The 16,841-nt window shown below is 43.0% G+C and overlaps 1 protein-coding gene across 11 annotated transcripts in view; it reads right to left on the bottom strand.

Annotated features, from left to right (window-relative positions):
* The window catches only part of cald1a (caldesmon 1a), a 156,473-nt gene that overhangs the window by 32,494 nt on the left and 107,138 nt on the right, over positions 1–16,841 (bottom strand). For 7 of the 11 annotated variants that reach the window (XR_009786586.1, XR_009786587.1, XR_009786589.1 and 4 more), the window contains exons 2-3: positions 13,362–13,494; positions 12,509–12,600 (exon numbers count right to left, since the gene is read on the bottom strand). Coding sequence is in view for 1 of the 11 variants with exons in the window: in XM_061762500.1 (XP_061618484.1) it covers positions 12,509–12,600; positions 13,362–13,494 (225 nt within the window). In the remaining 10 variants the exon portion in view is untranslated. Of the gene's footprint in view, positions 1–1,137; positions 1,177–12,508; positions 12,601–12,873; positions 12,897–13,361; positions 13,638–16,841 lie in introns of those variants that run through there. The other 4 variants (XR_009786596.1, XR_009786594.1, XR_009786597.1 and 1 more) reach the window with 4 other exon arrangements.

Genomic DNA, 16,841 nt, shown 5'->3' with positions numbered 1-16,841 from the left:
TCCTTGGGGCGTCTGTGTGACGTCTTTAAAAGTCTTGTAAACAGCATCGTAAATGAATAACGACGCACAAAAAGAGGCTCGTCTCAATGCGACGACATTAAAACTTCATTCCAAACTGCTGTTACTACAGTGAGAAAAGCAGTAGTAAAAACACCAAAAAGGTAAAAAAAAAAAAAAAAATTATAAATTCAAATTTAAAAATGAAACCTACTGTGGCTTTTGCTTGGCTTCCTTTCGACACCTGCCTTGTGTCAGAGTAAATGAGACCCTGCCAGGAGTCTGCGTCTCCTCAATGGGACGTTAATCTGCTACTAGTGAGCGGGGCCGCTGGTTCTGGCGTAACCAGGCGCCGATATATGCTAGGTTTTAAACCAAGCACCGCTGCTGCCAACGGACATGGGAGTTTATCCAGCTGACGACAATATCAAGCAGAATCCGATGAAAATGATTTGAAAAAAAAAAAAGAATGGAACACAAACGCCTTTCGCTAAGGACGAAAAATAAAACAGAGCTCCGTCTATGCTTTTTCTCTCGTAACCGGGCATACACATACACCCCAAAGACGGCTAAAAGAGCATAAATGATTATGATTGTAATGGTAATTCCAAGACATGCTGAAAAAGTGAAAATTCTCGGACAATATCTGTGACGTACTTCCTGTAAAAGCCACGTTTCAGTTAGTGGATGAGAAAAACAGGAAAAAAAACAAGCAGCCGGATGATTTATGTCGCAGTCAAACCACACATACGGAGAACATCTTCCCATCATGCCTTACATGGAAACATACATAAGACTCAGAAGCATGATGCAATGAGCCACACACACTGGGAGCCAATTGCAAAAATGACAGCCGAGTACAAATACGCAAAAAAAATAAGCCATTTCCACAGAGGACATTTGTTTAAATCTCGTCAAAATGTCATAAATCTTTATCTCTCCTGTCTTGTTTAAACACGTCACTAAATCACATGGTGGAATGCCGTTTCTTTTTCCTTCTTTGTGCTGCGAGGCTACTTTTCAAGGGTATTACATGACAAGGTATTTTTCAAAATAAGGGGCTGCATTCCTTGAGCGAGATAGGAGGGGATTAAGGGGCTGTTTGGTCCAGGGTGGGGTGGTAGTGGCTCTATTACTCACCGTGGATGTCGAGAGTGATCCCATGACGCTGTTTGGACTTGCCTTGGATTGGAGAGCGGGATTGAGATTTCCCAAGAGTGAAACGCATTCACATAATCGCAACACCGCTTATAATCAACAAATCAATCCACTAGTTACCAAAATAGGACTATTTGTAGGTTAGCTTCAGCTACGGCAGTCAGTGGTACATGGCAAAAAAAAAAAAAAAACACACACACAAAAAAAAACCCCTGCCCAAATGCAGTTTGGTATTTGGAATGTAATATTGTCTCTATTATGCCCAAGTAAACATGTGAAATCGGATTTAAAAGCGTCCACTCATTCCTGAGTTCCAGACGTTTTTCTGTCTAGAGGCCTGAAATCAGGTCATTCGAATTTATCTACGTCGCTAGCGAATATCTCCGCCTTCCCTTTCCGCTCCCGAGCCAGTGTGCGCTCACAAGTGGGTCTTCAACGCCGAGGCAAACCAATCAAGAGGAAAGGGGGCGGTCTGAGCCAAATATGGAAAAAGCAGATACAAAACTGGGTCAAACAGAAGTAGTTCTCAGAGGGGGATTTTCTGGACACTGACAAAACCAAGGTCTTTTTCTTAAATGAAGTCCATGTTCGAGAGTCACTCTAAATGGAGGTCTAAATAGCCAAAAGTATGGGACCTTTAACTTTTAAATTTCAAACATTCACATTTAATCTTTAAGAACGGTCTGTTTGTAAACATTTCTTTATGTACAAGGTTGATTTTACCTTTTTGTACAATGATTTTTAACTATACGAGTATAACTTTTTTTACATTTTACTTATGTTTAAGCACAGTGCTCATTTTCAAACTGCACAATGTTACAGCGGCTCACAGTAATACATACAAAAATAACTATGATGAACACTTCAGCCTTCTATGCTTCTATATTGTAATGACGGACGGGCATTATGGCGGTACTTGGAGAGCTTATGTATTTTTGAATGCGTTACTTGGTGTCAAAACTGGGAACCACAGAGCTATGGAGTTGCTCCAGCTATCCATTAACTAGAAAACTATGTAAATACATTGAATGATTTTAAAATCTTAACGTAAAAGAAAAAAAATGAAGTGCAATAAGCCACAATCTTGTACCGTAATGGAATTAAACAAATACCACCCCTTCACCGCCTCATCCTTCGTTTGTGTCCTGACCCGTGATGCGTGCCGTTCCCATCTATTCCCGTCATGGCACAATAGACACTATCTAGTGAAAACAGCGTGCAGCCAAAAATGAATTGAATGGGGCGATAAGTTCTTTGAATGACATTGAACTGTACTGAACTACGTGACTTGTGTGCTGCGCAAGACTGAGCCAGTAAAAATGGCAGCGACACACGAGATGAAGAAGGAATGTAATAGGAAAGCGACGCTTTTAATGGGAATACTGCGCAAGTCAGCAGAAAATTCTGCGGTGTAAATCCATCACTTTCCCAGTACAGCTCACCCACCCTGGTTGACAGCGAGAAGCAAAAATGACACACCTCTGCTGGAAAAGCATATCCGTTTTGTCTTACTGAGAGAAGAGAGCTCACTTCTTCATCCAGAAAACACATTCCGGTCATGTCATAGCGAAGGTTCTGTTCCGAGTGAAGCTTGATGAGCTCCACAACATCTTTTGTGCGTGGCTGTGCTGGTGGTTTGTTATCAGTGTGGCAGCTCGCCAACAAGTTTCCTAACAGTGGTCAATGTTAACTGTCCCTCTGCATCAAGGTTCCTTTAATTGTCAAGTATTCAGATGTCACACAATATTAATATTGCAGGTGTGTGTACTGTTCATTTTTTTCCCGGACAGTTTAGCGGACAAAGTGACCGCTAGGACTGGACACCCTCATATCTGCTCTACCATGGTGTCCCATTCACAATTAGGGTTGAAATTCCATTAGAAATAACAAAGCTCTCTCTCTCTGCCTTTTGTCTCTTTCACTGGACTGTCTGTCTGATAACTCGGAGGCCAGGGAGTTCATTTCATTCATTGGTGTCAAACTCAAGGCCCGGGGACCAGTTGCGGCCCGCCACATCGTTTTATGTGGCCCGCGAAAGCAAATCATGCTCATCGACTCACCGTGATTTTTGCTAAAATCTGTACCTAATGAACAATAATGTTGAGATGAGTTGCATTTTTCTGCTACCAAACCCTTCTTCTCCAGTAACTTAAATGAACAAACTATGATCCTTGTCTTCTCATTTCAAAACTAGTTATCCCTCAATTTTTTGTGTAATGGTCATAGTATGATTTGGTGATTAAACATTTCACTGTTCTAACGGCCCTCTGAGGGAAATCGTAACTACAATGCGGCCCGAGACAAAAATGAGTTTGACGCACATCGTAGCGTTTCACTGGTGCCATTTCTTCACTAATATGTGCGCTAATTTTAGACTACAGCTTATTAAGACCATGGAATGCCCAATTGAATTCCATTAGCATGATGTGGTATTTACCATTAAATTGAGGATAAAATTCAGCTTTAGAGGTTAATATATGTGTGGTATTTAAGGCTACTAATTCCTAAATTTATTGGAATAACACATATCTCAGACAGCCATGAAATTGTAAATAATTGAGCGGCGCTCTTCAGAGGCTGCTCGCTCCGCCGAGGTTGTTGCCGGCGCTTTTTTAGCTGATGGCGTAACTGGAAATGAGATTTGGTTCACAAAGCAGCAGCGCTAAATGGGAATAAATCCAAAAATGCAGTTATCCCGCCTCCTAGCTCTGTCCACGGGGGGTTAGTCCATCTCTTCTCACTCCGAACTGCTGTCTCCGCCTGGGTCAATTGAGCTCTCAAACACATGGATGCGTGCCCGAACTGTCTTAAGGGCATCAAAATGCATACCTATTCCTCTCCGACCACCACTTGTTGACTGACTGCTATTTCATTGCAGGCCAATCTGGAGCCTCGGTGCCCAGTTTGGCTTGGCCGGCGCACGATTACCGGTCATTATTAGGTCTAAACTGGACTAATAAGGCTCCGTTTTCCAAGTCGGTCTACCAGTTGGCTACCACAGGGCTGAGTGGCAATGTGGGGATCACAATCTAAGTCAGGCACACTCAGAAAAAAAGTGGGATGCAAGCCAGACGGCATCTTTGATAACAAGAGCGATTGTTCAGTGGTGAGTGTGAGTGCAAGGGGGGCATATTCTTTTTTCCTAATCAAGTTACTTTTAATGAGGCCACTGATTTCCCACCGTTGCACTCTATTGTATGTGTGCTTAATAACAAGCAACATCTGAGTCCAAAAACAACAATATGCTAATGAGTATTTTTCAATAAAAGCAACAAGAAAAAAACAATAAACGACAGATGAGACATACTGCAGTGTCTGTATTAGCGGTGGTTTGATACGTGGATCTTTTGAGCTGATGCCAATTGTTTTAGGTCATTAAAGAAAGAGCAATTACATGGCGACTTGGAAGGCAGACGCAGACTTCAAACCACTCACGTTTTAAATCTCCCCTGCGTGACATGTGCCATCTTTAATCCGAAGAGAAGGAGCCATTAGTCTAAATGCGGTGGCTAATTAATCCTTGCTGCCGTTTCGTTACGAGGTCATGCTCACTTTGTGTACAAGAGGTGTGTACCGGGTAAATACGCTGTGACCTTGTTCACCTGCGTTTCCTGAAGCCCACTCACATGATGGGAGATACAGATGAGGGGCAAGGTGTGTATTGTATATGTTAATCACATATTGTTCACGACTTTTCTTTTCCACAACAGTGTATGTGAGCAAGCACGTGTGTTTTTTCTCGCTTGTTGAAAATATAAGCGGACAGAAGCGTTCAAGCTGAACCGTAAACCACCGAGAAGGCGAATGTACAGCAGGGCACGTCGTATGAATCAAGCCTTCGTTTAATAAGTACCATTTGGCTGTCACCTCAGTGGCTATAGAGCTGCTCTATTACAGTAAAACCCCTGCGGTCCAGGGCTAAGGTTATTCAATAAAACCTGAATGAGTATTTCTTCCAATCACCACTGGCAGGGCTCTGATGAGGTTAAGAGATCTCCCATGCCAACCCCGGCCTTTGCACAGCACTGTCTGATTAAAATGGTTTTCTAAAGCCATATTTTTGTTCTCCCTGTGCCCTTGCCAGACATAAGAATAGAATGCGGAGAGGCAAAATTACAAATGACCCAACAGAGGATGAAATGATTCCACAAAAAATACAAGATTTAATCTGTACAGGATAGATGACGGGCACTGGACTGCAATTTTTGGGAGAAACTGTTAAAGCGGTAACTTTGAAGCACTATACCACTCACGTTTCCACCCAATGGATCGCATCATATACGGTCAGGTCCATGAATATTGGGGGGACGACGACACAATCCTCCTCTCTTTGTTTCTAAACATCACAATGGATTAGAAATGAAATCAACAAGATGCGCTGTAACTGTGGCTTTTCATCTTTAATTTGAGGGTATTTACATTCAAATCAGGTGAACGGTGTAGGAATAACAGAAGTTTGTTTACGTGCCTCCCACTTTTTAAGGGACCAAAACTAATGGGACAAATTAACAATCATAAATCAAACTTTCACTTTGTAATACTTGGTTTCAAATTCTTTGCAGCCAGTCAATTAGGTAGACGTAGACATCACAATACGCTGGATTTCCTCCCTGGAGATGATCTGCCAGGCCTCGACTGCAACGGTCTTCAGTTCCTGCTTATTTTTGGGGCATTTTCCCTTCTGTCTGTCTTCAGGGGAAAAAATGCCTGCTCAAACGGATTCAGGTCAGGTGATTGACTTGGCCTTTGCAAAACATTCCACTTCTTTGCCTTTAAAAAACTATTTGGTTGCTTTCGCAGTATGGTTTGGGTCACGCTGTGAAGCACAGTCCAATGAGTTCTGAAGCATTTGGCTAAATATGAGCAGATGATATTGCCCTAAACACTTCAGAACTTACCCTGATGCTTTTTTCAGTAGTCACATCCTCAATAAATACAAGGGGACCAGTTCCATTGGCAGCCGATCGGTCCCTTAAAAAGCGGGAGGCACATATTCAATCTGCTCCAAGTCCGACACCGTTCACCTGGTTTGATTGTCAATACCTTCAAATTAAAGCTGAAAGTCTGCAATTGCATTTTTGATGGTGAGATATCGCAGTACTTTACAGGAACCGGTAGACCATGCAGGCCTCGCTCTTTCCATCACGAGCTATGGTCTAGCTTTGTCCTACCACCAATATTTTGATAGGCTTTGCAAATTTTTAAAATACAGGGGAAAAAAAAGCATTCTTGACTAGAGCTGACTGAGCTGTATTGCTAGGTGGAAATGGGGCGCTGGGTTCCATGTCTAAAAGACTAGGGAAGGGATCAATGGGGATTTGCCTGAACACACTCTCCATTTGTTTGGGGTGTTGATGGAAGAATGGCTCTGCTTTTGATCTTCAGTCTTAATCACTTTCACCGACCCCCCCCCCGACCCCTCCTCCTCGTCTCAACAGGGCAGTGACACATGAAGTGGAAAGTAATGGCAACAGTGGAGTGTCCCCGCCGCCAGCCTTGTCGGTAAAGCATTCCTGAGGGATCCTCAAGAGGCTCCTATGCAAATCTCTGCGAGTATGCTTCTGATTAGGAGGCACAAAAGACTACACTCTATAAATGTGCTCTTAAAACAATTACCGCTACTCCTGACTGCAACTGGCCATGGACTCCAGGCTGTGCTGTTGCCTTGCGGAGCTCAGACATAAAATACAGTACATGCATGGACCCCAGGACCAAACATAATCCATGAAACGCACCCGTAACCCATAGAATCACCAAGACGCGAGATTGTCCCTGTTGGCCAGGATGCAAAGGCCAACGTCCTAATCCATTCCTTGAATCCTTCTGGTCTAAGGCCGTATAATGACAGGCCTGACATTTTCGACCTTCAGATATTCGCGTTCCAGATTTGTGCGGGTCTAATAATAGGAATGTCATCAATATCCCCACTGGCTTCCTGCAAACTCTGTGGAATAAGAAGCACCTGCGGTATATTCACACTTGGGCCCGGTACGCGCATAAAGACAAACGGCCTGTTTTTGTGGCGATTCTGACCCAAACGCCAGACAATCTTCAGTTTTATAAGATTATCCTATACGATTGTCCTCAGGTCTGATGTGTGTTAAGAGTGGATTCGTTCCGATTTTTTGGTGCCAAACAAGTCGGGGCCGACAATCTCAAATAATTAACGTGTTGGATATTTACGACCAAAACACTTCCTGTGCGTGGGGAACCCCGACTTCTCCCGAGTCACGACGGCGAGAACGGTGACGTGGAATAGGATCTAGCCAATCAAGGAGCGCCCGAGATTGACGAATACGGAAGAGACCGTAAATGAAAACGTCTTACCCGATGTCGTTTTATTTAGAAACGTAGGTTCCCCGGACGCCAAGAAGTATTTTCCCAAGTTAGTTGCTTTCTGAGAACATCGACATTTTACAAGACTCTTCGGAAACATTAGCGCGTATACGGAAGTGTTTCTTCTTTTTCGGTTTTCTGAGACCACGTGTGATCACGTGAGACTTTGAGATCGGCGGCTGAACAGAATCTTTGTGTGTTATCGGAGCACATCACACACATGATGGCCCAAACTGTTGAATGCCCGATTTGTTATCTATGTTTCGGGTCTGTGGCAAATAACTAAATATTTTTGTGTGTACCACACCTTGGGCAAAGTTGAACTTTACATATGCTACCTGCCAACGTGATAGTACATTTTTGCCGGGCGTGAGGGAGATGCCTCGGGTTTGTACCGGTGTCTTCCGGTGAACAGAGAATAGCGGCTCTTGTGGCTGGGCAATGAACCAACAAAAGCAACACCTAAAGTCACATAAGACCCTCTTACCATCTATTCCCGAGTGTTTAAGAAAATAGGACAACGTTTGGAAATCTATCACGATAGCGTCACATTTGTTTAAGTTGGTTAAACAAAGGCAAATGGCAAAAAAGAAACCAAAATGCTCTCATATTTGAAGTTCTTCCAAAGAACACAAGCAGATTTGGAAGTCTGCTTCATGTGCATACCCATTTAAGGACAAGGCGATTGTTTTTATGTGTATGACGTCACTCCTCGCCGTCTGTGTACAAATCTCACGTTATGGCGGACGTCCAACGTGTCGTTCACTCTCTCCGAGAACGCCTCCATAAGCCACCAGCATAAATCCACCGAGCCTATTAATGACCCACACACTGGCCCTGTCTGTCCCTAACCCCTCCGGCACTCTTTTCCTTGTGCGACTCAGAGCAGTTAACCTTGCTCACTGTGTAAACACATGACCTCACTGATCATGTGTTTACACTCAAAAGGTATTTTTCACACACACACACCTCTGAGATTTTCCCCACCCTATTATTCGACGCGCCTTTAATTACCCACCACCTCAAAATATGGGACTTAAAACATTGATTTGACAGGCTTTTGATTGGCAAAACCCGTTTGGTTTTGGGATGCCGGATGGGGACTGACACTGAAACGTCGATGTACAGAATTAGTTGAATCGAACCTTTGTTCTTAAGGGGAGTATGCAAATTTCAAAAGAAAACAAGGGTGTAATGGTGGTGAGGAGGAGGAGTGGAGTGGAAGCCTTAGTTGCTTCCACAGAGAAGGGCTGTGCACGACTTGCGGTCCCGCGGGGAGGACGCGAAAGGAAAGGACAAGGCCAATCAGCGAACAGAGACATTTCCTGTGCTTGTTTTATCACGAGAAGAAGCCAAAAGGCAAAATGTTCCTGTCGAAAACACTGTACACTTTTCCAAATAAGCTGCTTAGCTGAATGAACATGCAGCACTCCAGGATGACATCAGAAGAGCCGCTTTGGAGAATTGACCTCACTCTCACTCAATCAATCATCCACAAAAACTCTGTGAAAAGTGAGGAAGAAAGTACTGAGATTAAAATCATCACCTGCTAAAAAACAAAACAAAAAAAGGATTACAAATGTCTTGTTTCACCACTTTGAAACTTCTGGCGGAACTTGGCATCTGGCGGCGAGCAGATGGCGGGCCAACGTGCCAATTACCAATGCCGACATGCCGTGCTGCTTATTAGGCAATCTGGCTTGTAGTGATAGCGCTTTAAAGGCAGAAAAACGACACGAATGAAAGGTTGATCTCGCTAGCATTTTAAGACTGTGACTAAAAGCCTAGGGAAATTCAATCGCAGGGCTTCCAGGCCCGCGTGATGGTTTGTTACTCATAAGAACAAAAGTTGCAGTTCATTCCGAAAGAAATGATCAGGGTGAAGGGCGTTCACCGTATTGAATGTGCCTCTGCGGAACGGCTAAGTGAATGTAGTTCGATAAAATGTCACTTAGCTTTGCGCTAACTCTGTTACCGCGGCCCAGACTCGGCTTGACTAAACAGAGGGACTAAAATGAGTCAGCGCTCTCCTTCACCAGAGAGACCGCGTGAGCCCAATTGTAGAAAAATGTCCGATTATCCGATGGCAGAGTGGATGTTCTCCAATAGAATTGCGCCACGTCAGCTTTGCTGCATTATGACGACAAACAAACAGAACGCTAAATTACGCTGAGGGAACTGTCATGGCGAGGGAGGGGCGACGGTGGTAGGGGGTTCTCCCCTTAAAACGTCAAATAACAGGATTTATATAAAGTATTGCAAAGCTCTGACGGTGTATTTTCCAGGACCTAACTAAACACGGTCTAATGTTTCATGCCCTCGTGTGATTTCGCTTGCAATTAGGCAGCGCGACCGCTTTCACTTTCTTTTTCCTATTCCGGAGGGTCCAAACAGTGTGGTTCTGGATTCAGCGCATTCAAATTACATGGTATCCAATTCACAAGAAGAAGGGGGAGCGTGGGTGGGGGGTGGGTAGCCAGACCCCATAAGCTTCTTGTCAAGTCACAACTACACTCGCAAAACTCACTTTAAGTGCATTTATCACAAACGGCATCGCGACTCAAATTCCCAAGAGAAACAAATCTGCATAGAAACCAGGTGAAAGGTTATAGAAACAGCTGCATGCTGTAGTTTCGCTGGTCCATAATGAGAAGAAACCGGGATAATAGTGCTGGCACCTGCTGCGAGGAAACAACGTATGTTTGGCTGACACGTTCGCATGCAGTGACTGGAAACTGGATTTGGGAGGAACATATTGTACATTAAAAATGTATTTTCCATCCTATTCCGCTTCTGTTGGCAGCTGTTGCTCAGCGGTGGTAAACGGTGGATTCCTTCTTTGGAACTTGATACGCTTGTGGATTAAGGGGCTCTAGTATCAAACTTTTTAAGAGTGAACGGCACGCATGCATGCGTCGCGCGTGTGGACGCATGTTGATGATAACGTTAATGAGGCGGATGGGGTCACCTGATCTGCCATTTTTTTAGCTTTAATCAGAGCGGAGGGAGCGAGACAAGAGTAAGAAAGAGGGAGGGAGCGTACAGTAACAAGAGGCCTTCGACCACACAGTGCAACTCCAGACTCCGGAAATGCGTGGCAATGTTCCCTACATCCTGCCTGCCCGGCCCAAACGACGACGCGGCCAAAGCCCTGTTATCGCCGTGTACAATTACCTCCGCATTTCATTTTGTCTGCACAGTGACAATTACACAATACTTCTTGTGAGCGCACTGCCACGCACGCCACGATTTACTGTAAAACATTACAGCCAACGTATTCCGCGCATGAATTCACTTCAATGTCCCATTACGTCAAAATCCAATTTTGTTCTCCTGTTTTATGCATAACACAGGTCAAAATGAGTCTGTGACTTGGTTAAAGTCTGACATTTTTTGCAGTTTCTCGATTGAATGCGAAAGGCAATAAACGGCGTAAGGCTTGCAAAATGACCGGATCAAATTTCTGTGTGTTTGTGACGTAGATCCTGACTAATTATTCAAGTACCTGCCCACTTTGTGGTTGGTACTCAGCTGAATGGCAACACAGCATTTCCGGGTTTTAAGTGAGCGAGTCTCTGTCGCCGCTAAGCCGTACAAATACAGTCTATAAAGCAGAAGTGTCAAACTCATTTTTTTCGTGGCCCACATTCTTGATACACTTTTCCTCTGGGGGGCATTATAACCGTACCACTATATTAATGTTTCATTGCCTTATCATAGTATTCAGTGGCACTCGGTCAATAGAGGGCGCAAGGCCGCCGCCCCACCGCTGCCGAGTCACCTTGAAAAGCACAAAAGTGAAATAATGAAAAAGTTTGTTTCCAACGCGCTTTAACGTTAAACCGGGTTACCGATGTTAATACAAAAAGGAATTTGGGAAGAAAATTAATGCTTGCAGTATCTCAACTTTATGATTGACTTCATAAGACTATTTGAAATGTTGCTACAGCTTTTAGCAAGAGTCATGGAAAGTTGAGGCAAAAGGATTTGCTTTGATGGGCCACATAAAATTATGTGGCGGGCCGGATTAGGACCCCGGGCCTTGAGTTTGATGCCTGTGCTACAAAGTATGCATGTGTTCTACATGAATACTTAACTATATTTAGAATTTATAACGGAACTGTGGATGAAGTAGCAAAGCTCGCGATCATTGTCGAGTGAACCACAAGATGCCGTGATATCGCCAAGGACCGGTCAGAGCAAAGCTGCTTTCCATATTTAAATTAGGAACAACAGAAAATGTATTTACTTCCATACCGATTATTAATGACAGAAAATATATAAATTACGGCATGGGACCTTAAAACTGGATCCCAAATTTAATAGCATTTTACCTTGTGCCCCTGGTTGATGATGCTAACTGTTATGTTGAGATAAAAACCTAGCAAGGTGCAAAGAGTTCAACTCAAGCCCAGGCTAAATGGCCGGAATGGTCTGCGTGAGGTAAAATTACACACTTGACAAAGTGATCCTTGAGTTTGGAATCTGAACACATTCCTTATCTCCAGACACTCCGTTAGGTACACACACCGCAAACCAGTGATATCCAATGCAAGAGCTCGATCAACAATTTCGCCCTTACACAAAGATAATGCGATGTCAGAGAGACATTAATTGGATTTATTTTTGTGGTTTGAGTTTGCAGCGGTGGCAAAAATATTAGAAACAGCTGTCAGTATGATGCAATGCAGTCCTCTGTCACTGCAACCCAATAATAAACACAGTATTATAGTAACTAGATGTTCCTGTCGAAATCATTTAAAAAGAGAGTGGACTGAGTTAGTAAAACTGTAAGAAAGAAACAGAACCCTTTAAGTTATGACTCCATTCCGAACTGCGATGAAGACATTTTCCACAGACGTTTCTCAATGATTCCTGGATATACTGCTTTTATTGGAATCCGCAAAAGTTTGCATTTGTATAATCTGGCAAACATACAGACATAAACAAGCACACACGGACACACACTCTCCCTATTCGCACTTTTCTGACCGTGCCAATTAAAACTGAGCATTACCATTATCGATTGGGCTCTTGATTTGGATTGTGCAACTGTACCTAATGGTGTGGCCGGGGAGTGACGGCTTCCATCATCCTCGAGAAATGTGGCTGAAATCACACAACTGCATCGTCAGCACCTCCCTCTCATCGGATACACTTTCAATTTCAATCACTGTCCTCAAAAAAAATGCAGAAAAAAGACAAAGGCACCAATACAGCCCCTCGCCCCTGACCAAAACCCTCCCTCCGTGCATACATTTCACACACATTAGTGTGTGACAAAGCTGCTATCAAAGACTTGGAGGCCAACTCAAGTTCAGTATGAGTAGGGGGACGCCAATTGCTTCAGGGCGTTGAGCAGATCACAAAGAAAAGTGTTACCTTGAAACCAGATAGTCGGTGGATTCAGAGCACCCTCGCTGGAGGACAATTGTGGTCTGGAGATGCATGTTAGTATTGTATTCTTAGAAAAAAAAAAAAAAGTTTGGAGGATGGATTCATGCAGTTAAAAAAAAAAAAAAAAAAACTGACTATTTTGGTCCTGATAGGGCGAAAGCGCGATTAAAACTCCAAACCACGTCGCTATCGTGAACTTTATTTTGTATAAATGACATTCTCCTCAAGCCTCGGTGACTGCCAACTTTTTTTTTTTTTGCATGAGCTAATGAAAAAAAAATAACGAAAAAAATGAGGAGAGCGCACAAAGGAGGGAGCGGCTAACGGGCCAAACATGTTCCACAAAAATGCGCACAGCGACGACGCGCACTCCTTTGTTAAAACAAAACAAAAACGCACATCTAAGTTTGAATGCGTTCCAGTACGTCAGCGACAACATGACTTGGGTCTTTTTTTTTTTTGCGTGCGCTTACCTGTGGATCGTAACGGGACATGATCTCGTGGGTCGAGTATGAGGAGGAGAAGAAGAAGAATTAGAGGCAGCCAGTCTGATGTCGCTCCTCCGCTCCACGCAGCACTGATAGAAGCCCAACTCAAGCTCCGCCCCTTTTCAGGAACAACAACAACAACAACAAAAAAACTTAAATTGGTCAAGTCCAGCACTGTACTGTACTGCAAACGACACAGATTAATTCGAACTATTGCAAAAGTTTTTGGGTTCTGCAGAACTTTCTTTTACTTTCAGTGATCTTAACCAAATGAAGAACAGAGGAAGTGACTCTGAGCTTTTCCCTGTCAGGGAGTCGCCACAGCGTGTCACTCGCGATAATAACTTTATTTACACAGCGCCTTTCAAAAGACGTGATAACAAAGTGCTTTGACAGACAGGATGGCGTAAATGAAACACAATCGTCATGCTCATATAAAAAAAAATACTTAAACCAGCAACAACAACTAGTCAGGAATGTGCATACATACACACAGATATATATATAAATATAGATATACATACATATATATATATATACAGACATATATCTATACATATATATATATATATATATATATATATATATATATCCCCTATATATATATATATAGACGACCTTGTCTGAATTTTCTCAGATTTAGCCAACATTGTGCAAATGTACCTTATGAAGTGTGCAACAAGTTCGAAAGCTAACTGGTTGAGACCCCCCCCCCCCCCCCCCAAAAAAAAAAGCTGTGAGGTTTGCAGTCACCATCAACCTCAAAATTGTATATTGAGTTTGATCCTGTTGTAAATCACTCTTGTTGTTCTTTTGTTATCTCTAAAATCCATCAATTTAAAGGACGATTCTGTTGAAACAAAAATCTCACAGTCAACATACACTCCAGAGCTTCCTCTATTTGTTACCTGTCAGTTATTTTTCTCTAAGGTGACAAAAACAATGGGTGGACTCTTTTTTTTTTTTTTTATTATTTTTATTTTTTTTATTCCCTCACTGTGAATTAACAGCAGCACGGCTTTGTCTTTCTATTAAAAACAATGATGCACTGAACAAAGCCTTGAACTTAAGAACATTAAGCCACTGATGCAGAAATGAGCACCATATGCGCTGCTGCCGCTCTTTTGCATGTCTCTGTCTATTCCAGATAAAGGAGGAAAAAAAAATATGAACGCGGCATTTTGATTGTGTGCATGTGCAGATGTAATTGCGTGTGCGGGAAAATCCAGTCGATGTGCATGAGAAGGAAGAGAAACAAAGGCAAGAAAGCTGGGCAATCACAGCTCTTCTCATTCCTCAGTAAAATGATGAATTTAAAGATAAACCCGTTATCCATTGTGCATGTGCTTTCATGACTTTCATCCCGGATCATGTTTGCATAACTTGGCTCCAAAAACCTTTGTTAACCTATTGCCAAATCACCTCATGGTATAATGTGACTGCCAAAAATGATTCCCCAACTTAGACAAGTTAATGTAAATGCTAACTTACTATTTACAACATGAGCTCTGCTTTTCAAATGCAACATTTTGAGTATGTGCGACTTGGTGACTGAAAATGGTTTTTGAAAGCACATAGTCCATGGAATCGCTCCCACACATTTCTGGACATACACCAAGTAGAAACATGACGGTTCTTGGCTGTTTTGCTTTGCGTCTGCCAATTGCAGCTGCTGTCAGGCACGGACAAGAAATATAGCGGGTGCTCAGAGCCTCGGGCCAGAAAGACTTTATCTGCCAAAGATACCCATCATACGGTATAGTCATTTTAATCAGCGGTCCACGACCTTTTCTCTCACGGAGCAGTTTCATGTAAAGCAATATTTTGACAGATCGGCATAGAAACAAATTATTTATATATGTATCTCCAATACCCTGGGCGCCACAAGAGATGGAAGCCACTGAGATCAAGACAAGAAAGTGCCTTACAATTCACGGAGGGTTCTACCCCAAGTCCAGCATCCGAAGCCTGTACACAAAGCGGAAAGGGGGGGGGACTAGTGAGTGTCACGGGCACTATCCAGGAGGAAACAACAGGTCTCCAAGAATACATCAAAAAGATGGACCCCGCGGACAAACTACTAAATGAATGTCTCAGGCCACAGAAGGCCAATAAGGAGAAGGAGCCAGATGGGCTGTCATGGAAAGACAAGCCCCTGCATGGCATGTACCACTGACAAATTGAAGAAGTGGCTGACATAGAGAAAAACCTATCAGTGGCTAGAACAGGCTGGACTGAAAGACAGCACAGAGGCACTAATCATAGCAACACAAGAACAGACTCTAAACAAGCTCAATAGAGGCCAGGGGTCTACCACATCACACAGGATCCCAGATGCAGGCTGTGCAAAGAAGCGCCAAAGACAGTGCAGCGCATCACAGTAGGGTGTAAGATACTGGCAGGCAAGGCATACATGGAGCGGCATAACTAGGTAGCAGGAATATTGTACTGAAACATCTGTACCAAATATGGACTGGAGATCCCACAATCAAGATGGCAGACATCATGTTTAGAAACTTTACTATAATTTAAAGGAATTCAAGGCAAGTCTTCATCAGATTCACGCTGCTCAATTGTTGGTACCTGCATTTGCAAATCCATTTCCTCCTAAATTGTAAGAGAGTGCCAGCGGCTCCCAATTAGCACTAGTTAACACCGTTTAGCTCCCCATAGAATGACATGAGACGGCAGGGTGCCCAAACAATTTTTGGAAATGAATTCAAATAACTAAAGGGAAGGGGAAAAAAAAAAATCACTCAATAAAAATCAATGGAGTCAAACAAATTGGATCATTTTGCCGCTTCAGTACTGGACACTGCGATACAGTAACAAGATGGAAGAAGTAAATATCATAGAAATATAATTGATGGATTGGTCCAGACAAGAACAACAAGATAGAAGGTTAATACAACCTATAAAACAAAAATACTTTAAACCATCCATCCATCTATTCTCTACACCGCTTATCCTATTCAAGGTCGCGGGTCGCAGGAGCCTATCCCAGCTTACTTCGGGCGAAAGGCAGACTACACCCTGAACTGGCCGCCAGTCAGTCGCAGGGCACATATAGAGACAGACAACCATTCAGACTCACATTCACACCGTCACTGAGTGGAAACTGAACCCGTGCCGCCTGAACCAAAGTCAGGCGAATGTATCATTCCACCATCAGTGACCACTTTAAACCAAATTGTTGAGAATAACTGCTGGAGATTGAGGCCCAAATGTCTCCTGTTAAAACCATGTTGATCATAATGTAAATGACAATAATAAACATGCTTGATGACAATTACATTTCTACTCTAATGATCTAAATACAGCGCACACATCACATACTGTACATCACATGTATATATAATAATACTGAATCAATCGATATTTTAAATCCGTTAATGCGCATAGGCTATCGAGCACAGAGTTGAATCCCCTTGAGTTGAATCCCACACTATGACCTCTGCCGTGACT

Source organism: Phyllopteryx taeniolatus, chromosome 22 (assembly GCF_024500385.1).
Source record: "Phyllopteryx taeniolatus isolate TA_2022b chromosome 22, UOR_Ptae_1.2, whole genome shotgun sequence".
In the NCBI taxonomy this organism is placed as follows: Eukaryota; Metazoa; Chordata; class Actinopteri; order Syngnathiformes; family Syngnathidae; genus Phyllopteryx; species Phyllopteryx taeniolatus.
Note: the sequence above shows the minus strand (reverse complement) of the source record. Positions and strands in the feature narration are given on the sequence as shown.